Source organism: Lissotriton vulgaris, chromosome 6 (assembly GCF_964263255.1).
Source record: "Lissotriton vulgaris chromosome 6, aLisVul1.2, whole genome shotgun sequence".
Lineage (NCBI taxonomy): Eukaryota > Metazoa > Chordata > Amphibia > Caudata > Salamandridae > Lissotriton > Lissotriton vulgaris.
In genome coordinates, this window is record NC_141694.1 from 934779620 (window position 1) to 934793128 (window position 13509).

At 43.8% G+C, this 13509-nt stretch overlaps 1 protein-coding gene across 50 annotated transcripts in view; it reads right to left on the reverse strand.

Moving 5' to 3' along the window:
- The window catches only part of LOC147708230 (uncharacterized), a 2035583-nt gene that overhangs the window by 244355 nt on the left and 1777719 nt on the right, over window positions 1–13509 (reverse strand). For all 50 annotated transcript variants that reach the window (XM_086926979.1, XM_086926974.1, XM_086926953.1 and 47 more), the window contains one exon: window positions 391–435. In XM_086926979.1, the coding sequence (XP_086783105.1) occupies window positions 391–435 (45 nt within the window). The remainder of the gene's footprint in view (window positions 1–390; window positions 436–13509) is intronic.

Below are 13509 nucleotides of genomic sequence, written 5' to 3' on the forward strand. Positions count from 1 at the left end.
ATTAGGGAGAAAAACACATTCGGAAAATGCTATTTCTTTTAAGTTGTTTTAATTTCTCCCCCCCCCCCTCACCGAAGCCATCTGTCGCTTGCAATCAACGTTCCAGCTGGTGCTGGTGAGTGAGTGAAATGGTGTTATTTTCCTTTCATTTTAATGAGCAGCTCATCGTGCAGTGATCGCGTGGTCATTTTCGAAAGGCATTAAAGAAACACAGCGATGCCGTGGACCGGAAGCTGGAATGGAATGCCTTTGAAATATTTGCGCGCACATTGACGGGCTAGGCCGCTTTGCGTCGCGAGCCCCTCGGCGCCGTTAATATTCACAGCACGAGCCCCTCTGCCGCCTCGGATATTTGCTATTGTACAGAGAATATGAACAGAAATCAGTTACCTGCTGTCACATTGGCGTGTCCTAGCGTGTCCTTTACAGATGCCGCTGTGGAAAACATAAATAAAATGCTAATTATTCGCAGTCCTCTAAGAAAGACGTTTACACAATGTAGTCGAGGCTTCATTCAGAATCTCCTTGACGTATGATGCTAATTTTTCTCTATTCCCTGGTGTTTCTCACAAATACATCTGAACACTTTCATTTTAACTCTTAATGGTTGAGTGAAAGAATAAGCATTACAATTTCAGCTCTGCTACATGGCATAAAGTGACCAAACTCAAGTAAGCAGCTAGAGTCGTATTAGTAGAGTGATGGGAGTGCAACAGGTGTTAGTGGGTGTTTTCAGTGTTTTAAGGGCACTTTAGTATTATACAAAGGGTCGCTGACCTATGTGCGAACTCTTCTACAATACTCACAGATTAGAACACTTTGGGGCATATTTACAAAGAAGTGAGGGAGAAACTTGTTAGCCTTCCTCAATTAACGCGGCGCTCCGCCACTTATGAAACACAAGGCTGCACCGCGTATGTGTGCTACTTTGTGCAGCACACATAGAAGTTGCAGCTTGTCATTTTTAAAATGATTGTTTATGTGCACGGAAGGAATACCTTTCTGCTCATAAACAATCATGCATGGTGTTTTGTTGTTTTTATGTGTACTGCACAATGCAGCACACATAAAACACAGTAAATTCGAGGAGATATAAAGCATTTCTCCTTGTCGTGCCCTGTTAAGCCCAGGTTTGTGTACCTTTTGTTTATATTAGACTCAGGTGCAGGGCCGGACTGGCCGTAGCGGGCACCAGGCAGGCCGCTAGGGTGGGGGCCGATTTGTGGGCCCCAGGGGGCTTTTTTGTTATGGGGGCGTTTTTGCAGCATAGCTGCAAAATCGGCCCCTGTAACAAAATTGGGCGAAACAGGCCCTAGTAAACAGCTCGGCCGCTCCCAGGGGGGCCAGCCGAGCTCTTTGTCAGGGCCAGTTTTGGTTCCCAGTCTGGCCCTGCTCAGGTGTTCAAGCAAAATGCACTGGTAAAAAGCAAGCAAGCAAGCCTGGTTGAAGACGGCTGTATGCCAGAAACCGGCTTGTTTCCGGTCCAGGGAAGGCATGGCTTGGCAGTTCGGGCTGGACTGTTCCCATGAGGCACAGGGTCAGACTGATTTGCATATGGCCATGTCTGAACTGGGGTGGCAGAGTGGGCTAAAGAACGGTGATGGATTAAACCCAGATCTGTTGGCTGGGTGGAAGTGTTTGATTGGTTCAGATGCTCCGCCCATCACCACCCCCCCACCACCCCCTTTTGTACAACTTTGTAAAGGAGGCATTTTCAGAACTGACTTAAAATCCGACTCTACCATGAAAGAGGATTTCGAATTACAATTCCTCAGAAATCAAACAGGACATTCCTACGAGCTCCCAAACAAAAAGTTACTCCTTATTAAATGTAATAAGGTAACCCCATGTTATCCTATGAAAGAGTTAGGCCTTTCAATTGTGAAAAATGAATTTGAGAGTTTTTCCCTGCTAGGACATATAAAACTTAAAAGCAGATCTCTTCAGACAGCAGTTGTTCCTCAGGAGTGGAAGCAGTCCAAGATCTTTCTGCTTCTTAAAAAAGCTTCTCCTGATCCCCCTATCGCAGGGAAATATTGTCCCATCTCCCTCCTTCCGGCTATTGCCAAGCTCTGTGAAAAGGTGGTCAATAAACAACTTACAGAATATGTGGAGACTGAGGCACTTCTGCATCCAGCTCAATCAGGGTTTCGAGCCTCTCACAGCACTGAGACTGTCTTAGTTGAGGTAGCGGAGGCCATCCGGGAGTGCCTCAATGCCGGTGGGAGGGCGGCATTAATCTTGCTGGACCTCTCTGCGGCGTTCGATACGGTCCCACATGCACTTCTCATGGCCCAACTAGCAGAGATTGGGGTGTCAGGAGCGTTTAGGTGTTGGCTTAGGTCTTTCCTGGAGGAGCGAGTTGGGCAGATTTGTCTCCCTCCTTTCTCCTCCTCCCCTCAGCTGGTTACTACTGGAGTCCCACAGGGTTCCTCGCTTAGCCCTCTCCTCTTTAACATTAATGGTATAACAATGATCTATCTGGCAGAGCAGCTTGGGGCTCAGGTGATGGCCTATGTGGATGATTCCCAGTTGCTGTTTACCTGGGACAAAACATCTGATGCCGTCTCAGCGGCGCAACAGTGCCTAGTTTCCATTTTTAAATGGCTGGTGGATGTACAGCTTAAGTGTAACGAACAAAAATTTGAGATTCTGCTCTTTGGTAAGTTTCCTGCTGATTTCCGCAAGCAGCTGTGGCCGCCCGACTCTTCACTGCCCCTTTCCTCGGGACAGCCCGCTAAAAATCTGGGAGTGTGGTTCGATGAAAGTCTTTCTTTCTCCACACACATTAAGAAATTGGCCGGCTGCTGTTTCGGCCTTCTTAACACTCTTAGGAACTTTTTTCCACTCCTCCTGCAGGCGGCAAGAGAAACTGTCATGTGTGCTTTGATTTTGTCACGATTAGACTATGCCAATGCCCTCTACTCTGGCGCCCCTGGCTACCTGCTTAAAAAGCTTCAGGTGGTCCAGAATATGGAGGCCAGATTGCTACTGGGCATTTTGGCGCGGAATAGTGTGGCTCTCCAATTGCACTCTCTTCATTGATTGCCTGTGGCAGACAGTGTCAAGTTTAAATCTCTGGTTCTGGCCCATCGCGCTATCCACGGTCATGGCCCCCTTTATCTCCAGAGGCGCTTCTCTTTTTACGATCCTTTGAAAGCCCTTTGATCCATGTCCCTTCGTTTTGCCTGGGTCCCGCGCTTCAAGTTCCAGAGGCTAGGGGGCAGCACTCTTACGGTGAAGGCTAGTGTGGCCTGGAATGCCCTCCCCCCTGCCCTGCAGTCCATTCAGGACCCAGCTGTTTTCAAAAGGAAAGTTAAAACTCATTTCTTTGCCTGATAGCTTCCTCTTGCACTCATCTGACATCGTGACGGGACACTCATGAGTATCCGAGCGCATTATTTATAAATGGATATACCATAACATATAACATAACAGATGTTCAACTTTTGAAATTACAGCACACCAAGCCCTATGGGCTGTTTAGGGCCTTCCGTAGATGTGACATATATGCATTAAAACATTTTTTAGGCCTGGCAAAAGGTTTTTTTTTCCAGGTCAAAATGGAAGTTTAAAACTACACACATCAGGGTGCAAGGGCAGGCCTGAGACGTTTCAATAGGCTCCTTAAGTGGGTAGCCCAATCAGTGCTGCAGACCCACTAGTAGAATTTAATTTACAAACCCTGGGTACAAGTAGTACCACTGTAGTAGAGACATATAAGTAGATTAATTGTGCCAATTGGGTGTTTCACCATGTTTAAAGGCCAGCACTTCAGCATTGGTTAGAAGTGGTAAAAGTCCTGAAGCAAACAGAAACAACATATTCAGCAAAAACAGAAGGGACGAAGGCAGAAAGTTTGGGGTAACCCTGCAGAGAGGGCCAGGTCCAACAAACTGTATTTGCAAAGAGGTTCAATATGAAGGTGCCACACAAACTCCATGGTATGGAGCTACGTTGTTTGTGTTTATAAGACAGATAATATCCCTTAGCGGGCTCTTCACATCTCCCAGCTACATTGCTCAAGACACATTTTAAATTCTAGTAGAACAATTGAGCAAGAGATTGAAAAGATAGCTTTACAGTTAATGCACCGTGATCAGCAAGGCCTTACAGAGGGACCCCAAAATAGAAAAAGATGAGTACTATTTACCATGTTTAGGGTATGCCTGCAGCAAATCACACTTGCAATTCAATTCAAAACCACACTGAAAGAGGCCTTTTAGTTTATTAAATTAGATTTTCTCTGGATCACAAAGCTCAAGACAACAATTCCAGAAGATTTATAGTGGCTAGTGCAGCCTCCTTACATGACCTGTGTACTTTTTCAGCTGACAATGTAGCTAATGGAAACAAATGGAACAGTGTTTTAGATAGCACACTCTAACTAGAGCTAAGCTTGACACAGGCGACCTTCTCTTGATTCTGAACTGAGATAGAAAGGCAATAACTTTAATTTACGAAATCCATCAGGAGATTGGAACTGACTCTGGACACCAGACAACCAATGAGAATGTGCTGTTGTGCAATGAACAGATGTAACATTACCCAAGAATTTACAAGTGGTGGTGACCCATGAAGTGCAGAAATGTTTAAATAGAACATGGAAATCGTTTTGGTAGAAATTAACGAGTGTTTAGATCAGAACCAATACCTCCCTCTCCCGTTCATGAAAGATGTATTTCATGAAAATGACAATAATGCCTAAAGCACACTGCATCTTTCACTGTGTTCTAATTTGCAATAGCGAATTCTTTCATAAGGCTCCGCACTCAACTCTCAGATTATGAGGGTACATTTATGCAGACAAATACAACACCAGATCAATTGCTAAGTATAATTACTGGGCAGTACAGCTACGTGAGATACAGCTCCTGTTAACTCCCAGCAGTTGCTCAGAGAGAGAAATGTGCTTATTGTGAAGACCAAATTGCTCCTTTGAACCCTGTGAGTACAATTATAGATTTAAATTGTCAACATTAATCAATAAGAATGGATGTAATTTATTCATAAAATATGCCAGCTATGTCAAGATATAAAAGAGGGAGTTTCACTGTATCAAATTCCTTTTCAAATCTCCAAAATTGCAGAGTAGGAAACTAAAACACTACAGACTTTAGAATATTAGCATTTGTTGCCGCAACACTTAAGTATAGGGGATTTGTACAGGGATGACAAACCCATGATGCTATTTTTGAACATACTGAACAAATAATTGATTGAATATCTTTTTTTACTCTATAGACAGCTAGGTATTTCAAATCATATTAATTTCAGAAACTTTACAATAACCTAGAAATTAAATACAATGTTGCCTGTGTAACACAGAGCATGGGATGAATATAATTTCAAAACAGTTTGGGATTTTTATGAGGGGGCAGGAGAAGAGTATGATATAATATTTACACACGAATAAAGGAAAAACTCATATAGAAAATCACGTCTCAAACAAAGGTTGGTTGCGACAACCTTGAGAGTGACTATAAATATACCTCAATCAGTATATGCAATATATATATATATATATATATATATATATATATATATATATATATAGTCACTGAAAAAAACAAAGGTTTTAGGCATGTTAAAGTTAGAAATTAGCATTTTAAAAAAAACGTAGAAATTCACTAAAAAACATAGGTTTCAGGATCGTTATAGTTAGTTGGACATTTCACTCGTACAAAACCATAGACATTCCCCCGTTATAGTTAGCTTAGGGCTAACTATAACTCACGTGCCCGCAATGCACTGCTGACGACATCACATATTACATCACTCATGACATGGTCAGGGACATCACTCACTGATGACATCTCAAATGACATCACTGATGATATCATCCTTATGATAGAGTGGCAGACCTCCTCTCACCCTAATCTAACCTTTGATACACACACTCAAAAATACAAGCTAACATTTTCAAAACAATTGACATACCAATACCAGTTACAACACACCTTTTCAGTAATTCCAAGATCTACACACACATCCACTCATTCATCAACACTCCCTATACAGTCACTCATACATGTACTTACTCATCATATGTACTCATACACCTATACATCCTGTTACGCACCGCCACTCATCCATAGAGTTACTCACACACATAGTCACACATGCAAACAAAGTATCAAACATCCATTTACTTGCATATACAGTTATACACACACTACCACACTTACTTTTACTGAAACTTACACATACTTACTCTCTTAAACAATCACTTAAAGAAACACCTACCTATTTGTACAGGAACTCTTCCAATCTCGCACTCTCACACACACTCATTTATATACACCAATACTCACATATACTAGTTTAAAACATATGTAGTTACTCATGAAGACACGATTGAGACAATAATGTACTCACTAACACACCCATACACACACTCATCCACCTATACAGTCCTGCACACATGCTGTCTTCATCTCATACAAACAGTGAGTCACTCATTCATGCATCTATGTACTAAGTAATACCCCCCACCGAACCATACAAACATTCAGGGACTCATACTGATACTCAAAAAACCAACTAATAACCAATATAGACAGTCATGTAGCTACTCACCAACGGATGCAGCCACTTATAGACAAAAAGAGAGACTGATACAGATATTTTCATATTTAAATATTACTCAGTAATCCATGTATTCACTAAGATACACTTAGTCAGTTATACAATCAATTTTACAAAAATAATCATCCATTAAGATGCTTAATCTTATAATATCATCTGAAAGATCATATCAAGGTACCTGTATGTACATATAAATCAAGTCTTATATACATCAGCTCTACTGAACTTAGCCGTTGTAGGTGGTAAGGGCTTAGCACACCCTGACTACAACTCCTAGAGAGGTTCTAGTAGGAAACCATTTAGTGTAGGTAGGTGCACACACCACACCTCACTAGAAAATGTACTTGGAAGCAAGCCCTAGTGGACCTCTTCAAGAAGAAACCCAGAGGGTGCCTTCTAAGTATGACTTATTCACTTTTCATGAACTGAGAAGCCTGTGTGCAGTCAGAAAGTTGAGACAAGGACAGAGTCCAACCTTTAACCACCTGGTAGATATCTTAGTGGCTCATGATGTAGAGCCACTAAGATATCTACCAGGTGCAGAAGGTCCCCAAGGTGCAGTTGGCAGCAATCTTGTGGCTCTCCTTTTAAGATAAAGGCAGAGATAAGCTCCTAACAGTTACTGAACAGGATGCTGACAACAACATTGTCCTGAAGAGTGCTCTGATATATGGGTTTGGCTTAACCACTGAGCAGTATAGGATGCTTTTCAGAGACACCCAGAATACACAGACTCAGGACTGGACTGTTTTTGTAGATTGTGCTACTAAGGCTCTGGAGGGCTGGATATTGGACACCAAAGTACAAAACTATACAGGATTGTATAATTTGATTATGAGGGAGCAGATCCATAATAATTTTCAAAACCAGCTTTTGTACCAACAACTGGTGGACTCTGATCTGACCTCTCTCCAAGAATTGGGCAAGAAGGCAGACAAATGGGTCAGAACCAGGGTGAGGCCTAGAAATCAGGGTGGTGACCAGAATAAAGATTCCACCTTCCTACACTAATTTCTAACTATAACGTGCCTGAAACCAATGTTTTTTCCAGTGAATTTCTAAGTTTTTTTTAAATGTTAATTTCTAACTATAACGTGCCTGAAACCTATGTTTTTTTCAGTGAATATATATATATATTTATTATACTATGTATACATGTGAAAATGTCTCTGTCTGCCTGTTTGCCTCGGTGGTACGGAAAAAATGGGTGGAACTGATGACAGCACGCCGACGAGGTCCTCTTATGGCTCCGATGACGTCATAAGGTGTCACGAGCGGAGCCGTGCTATTATGACATCCTTGTTGACGTGGGAGAGCTAGGAAAGCATTTCTGTGGAATGCTGGTGCAGGGGATCTTCACCTAAGTGTTCATGCTAGTCCTTTGGGAGCAACTGTTTATGTTTCCACTCCAGAAACCGAAACCAGTGATCCGAGGGCAGAGGCCCTGCACATGGCACACGAGGTGAGGTGCCCAGTCGTGTGCACCGGCGGGGCAGCGGAGTGACAAGCACCACAACCCATAAAAAAGGTAACAAGGGCACTGAATAACACAGAATTTTCTCTTTGTATCTGGCAGGAACAATTAAGTTAAAATGCCCTAGTACCAACATGTAGAATTAGTGCTACAACGGTCTTCAAGAGGACCTGCAATGCCGCTTCTGCCTCCAGTATCCTGGAGGCGGCACATGGGTCACGCGGTACGGTCATACTGCGGTGGGAAGCACACTCGTTGACCTCTCATGGCACTGCTCCACACTTCAGGGAGGACGCTTTCCATTAGTTATGTTTTCTGATGACATGTCGCACCGGCCCCGTCCAACAACCGAACTCCTTTAGATCCAAACAGACTCTTCCACTCTCCCACCGGAAGTGAAACCAGGCCACACGGACACTTTCACAATACAACAGCCGAGAATGCAATTTTCGGTAAAACAAATCACATTCCTTCCACCTAATAATCAAATAACCGTCTCACTATAGAACAGGGGCCAGCTTCGATTGGTAAATAGCCGTTACAATGACTTTTTACTGCGCGATACCATTACAACGCATGCATTACCACGCATGCGCTGTACATCACAAAGTCATTACTACACATTTTTTTAGAACGCATGGTCATTTACCACGCATACCTTTACAACAAATTTTGTTTTAAAAGTATGTATGGTAAATGACCATCCGTTCTAAAAAACATGTAGATGATCCACGTTGTTGTAAGGAAACAGAGGCTGTTCCGTTTCCTCATAACGACATGCACCTCCCCTCAGAGAGGATGTGAAGCAGGAACAGTGAGGAGAGAGGAACAACGAGGAGTAAGAGGTAAGGGGGATTGGGCATGGGGTGGAGTTTTCTTTTCTATGGTTTAGGGTAGTGCTGTGGTGTTTGGGTAGTGTAGGGGGTCGTACCGGGGTACTGTTTTAGGGTTTAGGGTAGTGCAGTGGTGTTTGGGTAGTGCAGGGGTCATGCTGGGGTAGTGTTTTAGGGGTTAGGGTAGTGCAGTGGTGTTTCAGTAGTGTAGGAGGTCATGCTGGTGGTAGTGTTTTAGGGTTTAGGGTAGTGCAGTGGTGTTTGTGTAGTGTAGGGGGTCGTGCTGGGGGTAGTGTTTTATAGTTTAGGGAAGTGCAGTGGTGTTTGGGTAGTGTAGGGGGTCGTGCTGGTGGTAGATTTAGGGTTTAGGGTAGTGCATAGGTGTTTGTGTAGTGTAGGGGTTCGTGCTGAGGATAGTGTTGTAGGGTTTATGTTAGTGCAGTGGTGTTTGGGTAGTGTAGGGGGTAGTGCTGGGGTAGTGTTTTAGGGTTTAGGGTAGCGCAGTGGTGTTTGTTTAGTGTAGGGGTAGTGCTGGGGATAGTGTTTTAGGGTTTAGGGTAGTGCAGTGGTGTTTGGGTAGTGTAGGGAATCGTGCTGGGTTAGTGTTTAGTGTTTAGGGTATGGCAGAGGTGTTTGGGTAGTGTAGGGGCTCATGCTGGGGGTATATTTAGGGTTTAGGGTAGTGCAGTGGTGTTTGTGTTGTGAAGGGGTCATGCTGGCGGTAATGGTTTAGAGTAGTGTAGTGGTGTTTGTGTAGTGTAGGGGGTAGGGTTTAGGGTTTAGGGTAGTGCTGTGGTGTTTGTGTACTGTAGGGGGTCATGCTGGGTTGTAGTGTTTTAGGGTTTAGGGTAGTGCAGTGGTGTTGGTGTAGTGTAGCGGGTTGTGTTTTAGGGTTTAGGGTTGTGCAGTGGTGTTTGGGTAGTGTAGGGAATCGTGCTGCGGGTAGTGGTTTAGGGTAGTGCAGTGGTGTTTGGGTTGTGTGGGAGGTCATGCTGGGGGTAGATTTAGGGTTTAGTGTAATGCAGTGGTGTTTGGGTAGTGTACGCAGTCATGCTGGGGTAATGTTTTAGGGTTTATGGTAGTGAAGTGGTGTTTGGGTAGTGTAGGGGTTGTGCTGGGGTAGTGTTTTAAGGTAGTGCAGTGGGTGTGTGTGTAGTTTAGGGGGTCATGCTGGGGGTAGTGTTTTAGGGTGTAGGGTAGTGCAGTGGTGGTTGAGTAGTGTAGGGGGTAGTGCTGGGGCAGTGTTTTGGGTTTACGAAAGTGCAGTGGTGTTTGTGTAGTGTAGGGGTTTGTGCTGAGGATAGTGTTTTAGGGTTTAGGGTAGTGCAGTGGTGTTTGTGTAGTGTAGAGGGTACTGTTTTAGGGTTTGGGATAGTCCAGTGGTGTTGTGTACTGAAGGGGGCCATGCTGGGTTCTAGTGTCTTAGGGTTTAGGGTAGTGCAGTGGTGTTGGTGTAGTGTAGGGGGTCGTGTTTTAGGGTTTAGGGTCGTGCAGTGGTGTTTGGGTAGTGCAAGGGGTCGTGCTTGGGGTAGTGTTTTTGGGTTTAGGGTAGTACAGTTGTGTTTAGCTAGCGAATGTGGTCATGCTGGGGGTATTGTTTTAGGGTTTAGTGTAGTGCAGTTGTGTTTGTGTAGTATAGGGGTCATGTTGGGGGTAGGTTTAGGGTTTTGGGTAGTGCAGTTGTGTTTGTGTAATGTAGGGGGTTGTGCTGGGGGTAGTGTTTTAGGGTTTAAGGCAGTGCAGTGGTGTTTGTGTAGTAAAGGGGTTGTGCTGGTGGTAGTGTTTTGGGGTTTAGAGTAGTGCAGTGGTGTTTGTGTAGTTAGGGGTTTGTGCTGCGGGTAGATTTAGGGTTTAGGGTAGTGCAGTGGTGATTGGGTAGTGTATGGAGTCGTGCTGGTGGTAGTGTTTTAGGGTTTAGGGTAGTGCAGTTATGTTTGGGTAGTGTAGGGTGTTGTGCTGGGGGTAGTGTTTTAGGGTTTAGGGTAGTGCAGTAGTATTTGGGAAGTGGAGAGGATAGTGTTTTAGGGTTTAGAGTAGTGCGCCCAACCAGCCACAATATCCGTGGACAAAGTGGATTCTGACTCTTTTGAACGCTCCGCCAATTTTATAATTTGGGTCAAGGGCCCTACCACGCCTCATCCTATTCCTGACCTCCCTTTCAAGGGATTGATGGATTTTTCCCACCACATACTCTGATACTTTGGCGTCAGGGGTCCACTCCGCCGACCTAGGATGGTAAATTTGGGTGGGCTCGAACATGTCAGAGTGGACCCAGTTCCTAACCGGGGACTAAGAGGAGTGGGACTCTGGATGCCAGGGACGCCCCGTGTCCTTATCTTCATCGGAGGAGAAATTGTCCTCCGATACACCCTCTCCCTCTAAGGGAAACTCGCCATCGGGGTCTACAATAGTGGTGACAGTGTCGCATTTTTCTCCGGGCTCCTCCTCTAACTGGCAGGGTGCATGTTTTAACGTTCGCGCACTCTTAAGGAAGGTGTTAGTAGCAAGGCCATTTCATAAGTTCATGACTAGTAACTAGAATAATTACAGTATTACAAACAGAGTGTATAGTGAATTTATAACTGCTTAGGTATTGGTGGAGTAATAGGATAAGTAGATAGTGCTGGATGGGCGATTGGAGAAATGCATTGGACAGACAGAAGGATTCCTACACTGCATAGGTACTAACTGGGTATTTAGAAGAGCGTATCAATAGTTTGTAACTGGTTAGAGGTGTGCATGCATAGTGTACAAAATATTACCTGCACTTGTGTTAGTGACTACGCTATGCTTTAAGTATACGACTAATAACTAGAGTAATTTCAGTGTTGCAAAGAAAGTGTGTGCTGAATTTATAAGTGCTTAGGTATTGCTGGAGTGATAGGATACGTAGATAGTGCTGGATGGGAGAAGTGCATGGGACAGACAGAAGGATTCCTAGACTGTATAGGTACTAACTGAGTATTTAGAAGAGCGTATCAATCGTATGTAGCTGGTTAGAGGTCTGCATGCATAGTACACAGAATATTGTAGCTGTACTAGTATTGGTGTGTCTATGGTTTCGAGAATGGTAGTCTGTATTTTAGGGTGTGAGCAGGTGCATCAGATGATAACGTGGATGACGTCATCCACTGCACCTGATGTCGTTGGGTAATTTAACTCCCGTGTCAGGTGCAGTGGATTGCATTGAATGTAAGCACGTTTTAAAGGAAAGAGAATTTTTATATGAAACCCGTGTGAGGTGTGAGCAGATCTAGTGGTAGGTGATTGCGTAATGTTTAAAAATGCCAAAGAGCTAGGAAAGGAAGTCCAAGTTCACTGCGCCGGTGCATGTGGACAAAGTCAGCAAATGTGCTGTACTAGATATGGGAAAAGATGGTTGGAACAAAGGGAAGTTAGCGAAGCTTACGCCAGGCCAGGTAGACGTCATGAGAAAGAGGAAATTATCTCTTCCTACTTGTGTAGAAGATAACCAGGTGCAGGTTGATAGAATTTTTTTCTGAGGGAGTTAAATTACCCAGCGAACTTGTGGGTTATGTTTATGGCTTAGAACTCTCATGATTTTCATGCAAAGTGTAACTATTCTGGAGATTTCTTACTATGATATGTACTGTACATTTTTTAGTTTTATTGCTTTTATTAGTTTTAGTTCATTTTTATTTGTGTATTTTTGTTTTTTCCATTTTTAAGAGGGGAATGTGGTATAGAGGATTCCATTTAATGTCAAGCATGTCATATGCGTTCTGTATGCATGTGCATATTCACTTGCATTGCTGTTGTTTAATTATGCATTGTGTTGTGTATTGTAACAATGGCTTGCACGCATAGCCGATCTGTTTAAGGATTCTAACTACAACCTTCACTTACTGTTGCACATCTGAACCACATGGTCATGGCAAGCTGTGGGCTATTCATTGTATGTAATAAACAACTATTAAGACTTGCCTACTGTGTTGATCCATCTTTATTAGAGGAGGGTAGGGGCAGCAAGCTAAGCAGAGAGGCAAGGCAGGAGGGCAATGATGGGGCATAGAATTGGGCAACGGAAGGCAAGAGGACTGGTCAGAGACATCAAGCTAAATGGCGGGCAGTAGCTGCACATTGAACCATGCAAGGCAGGAAGGAGGGGGCTGGTGCATGGACTCGGACAGCAGAGTATAGGGAGACGGTGGATGGGGCAGCAAACAAACTATGGCAGGAAGGTGGGAAGGGCAGTGGCAGAACAACATCCAAACAGTACCGTAATGAGGTAGCAGAGGCATGGACTTGGACAATGCTGGGCAAGGCGGAGGACGGGTAAGACCAACAAGCTATGTTGGGAGCAGCACAATGCCAGGTCAGGGCCTGCATCTACCGCCCCCACCGTGCATTGTGATGGGCCTCTTAGTTAACGTTAAAAAAAACCTAGAAAATCACTAAAAAAACTAAGGTTACGGGGACGTTATAATTAGGAAATGGAATTTAAAAGAACCTTAGAAATTCACACAAAAGACAAAGGTTATAGGAATTTTTTTTGATTTTTAAGTTTTTTATTGAAATCCATGAGTTCACATAACGGCACATAAGTTACAAAAGGAATAACATAATATTGCTCCACAATGGATCAAGTGAAAA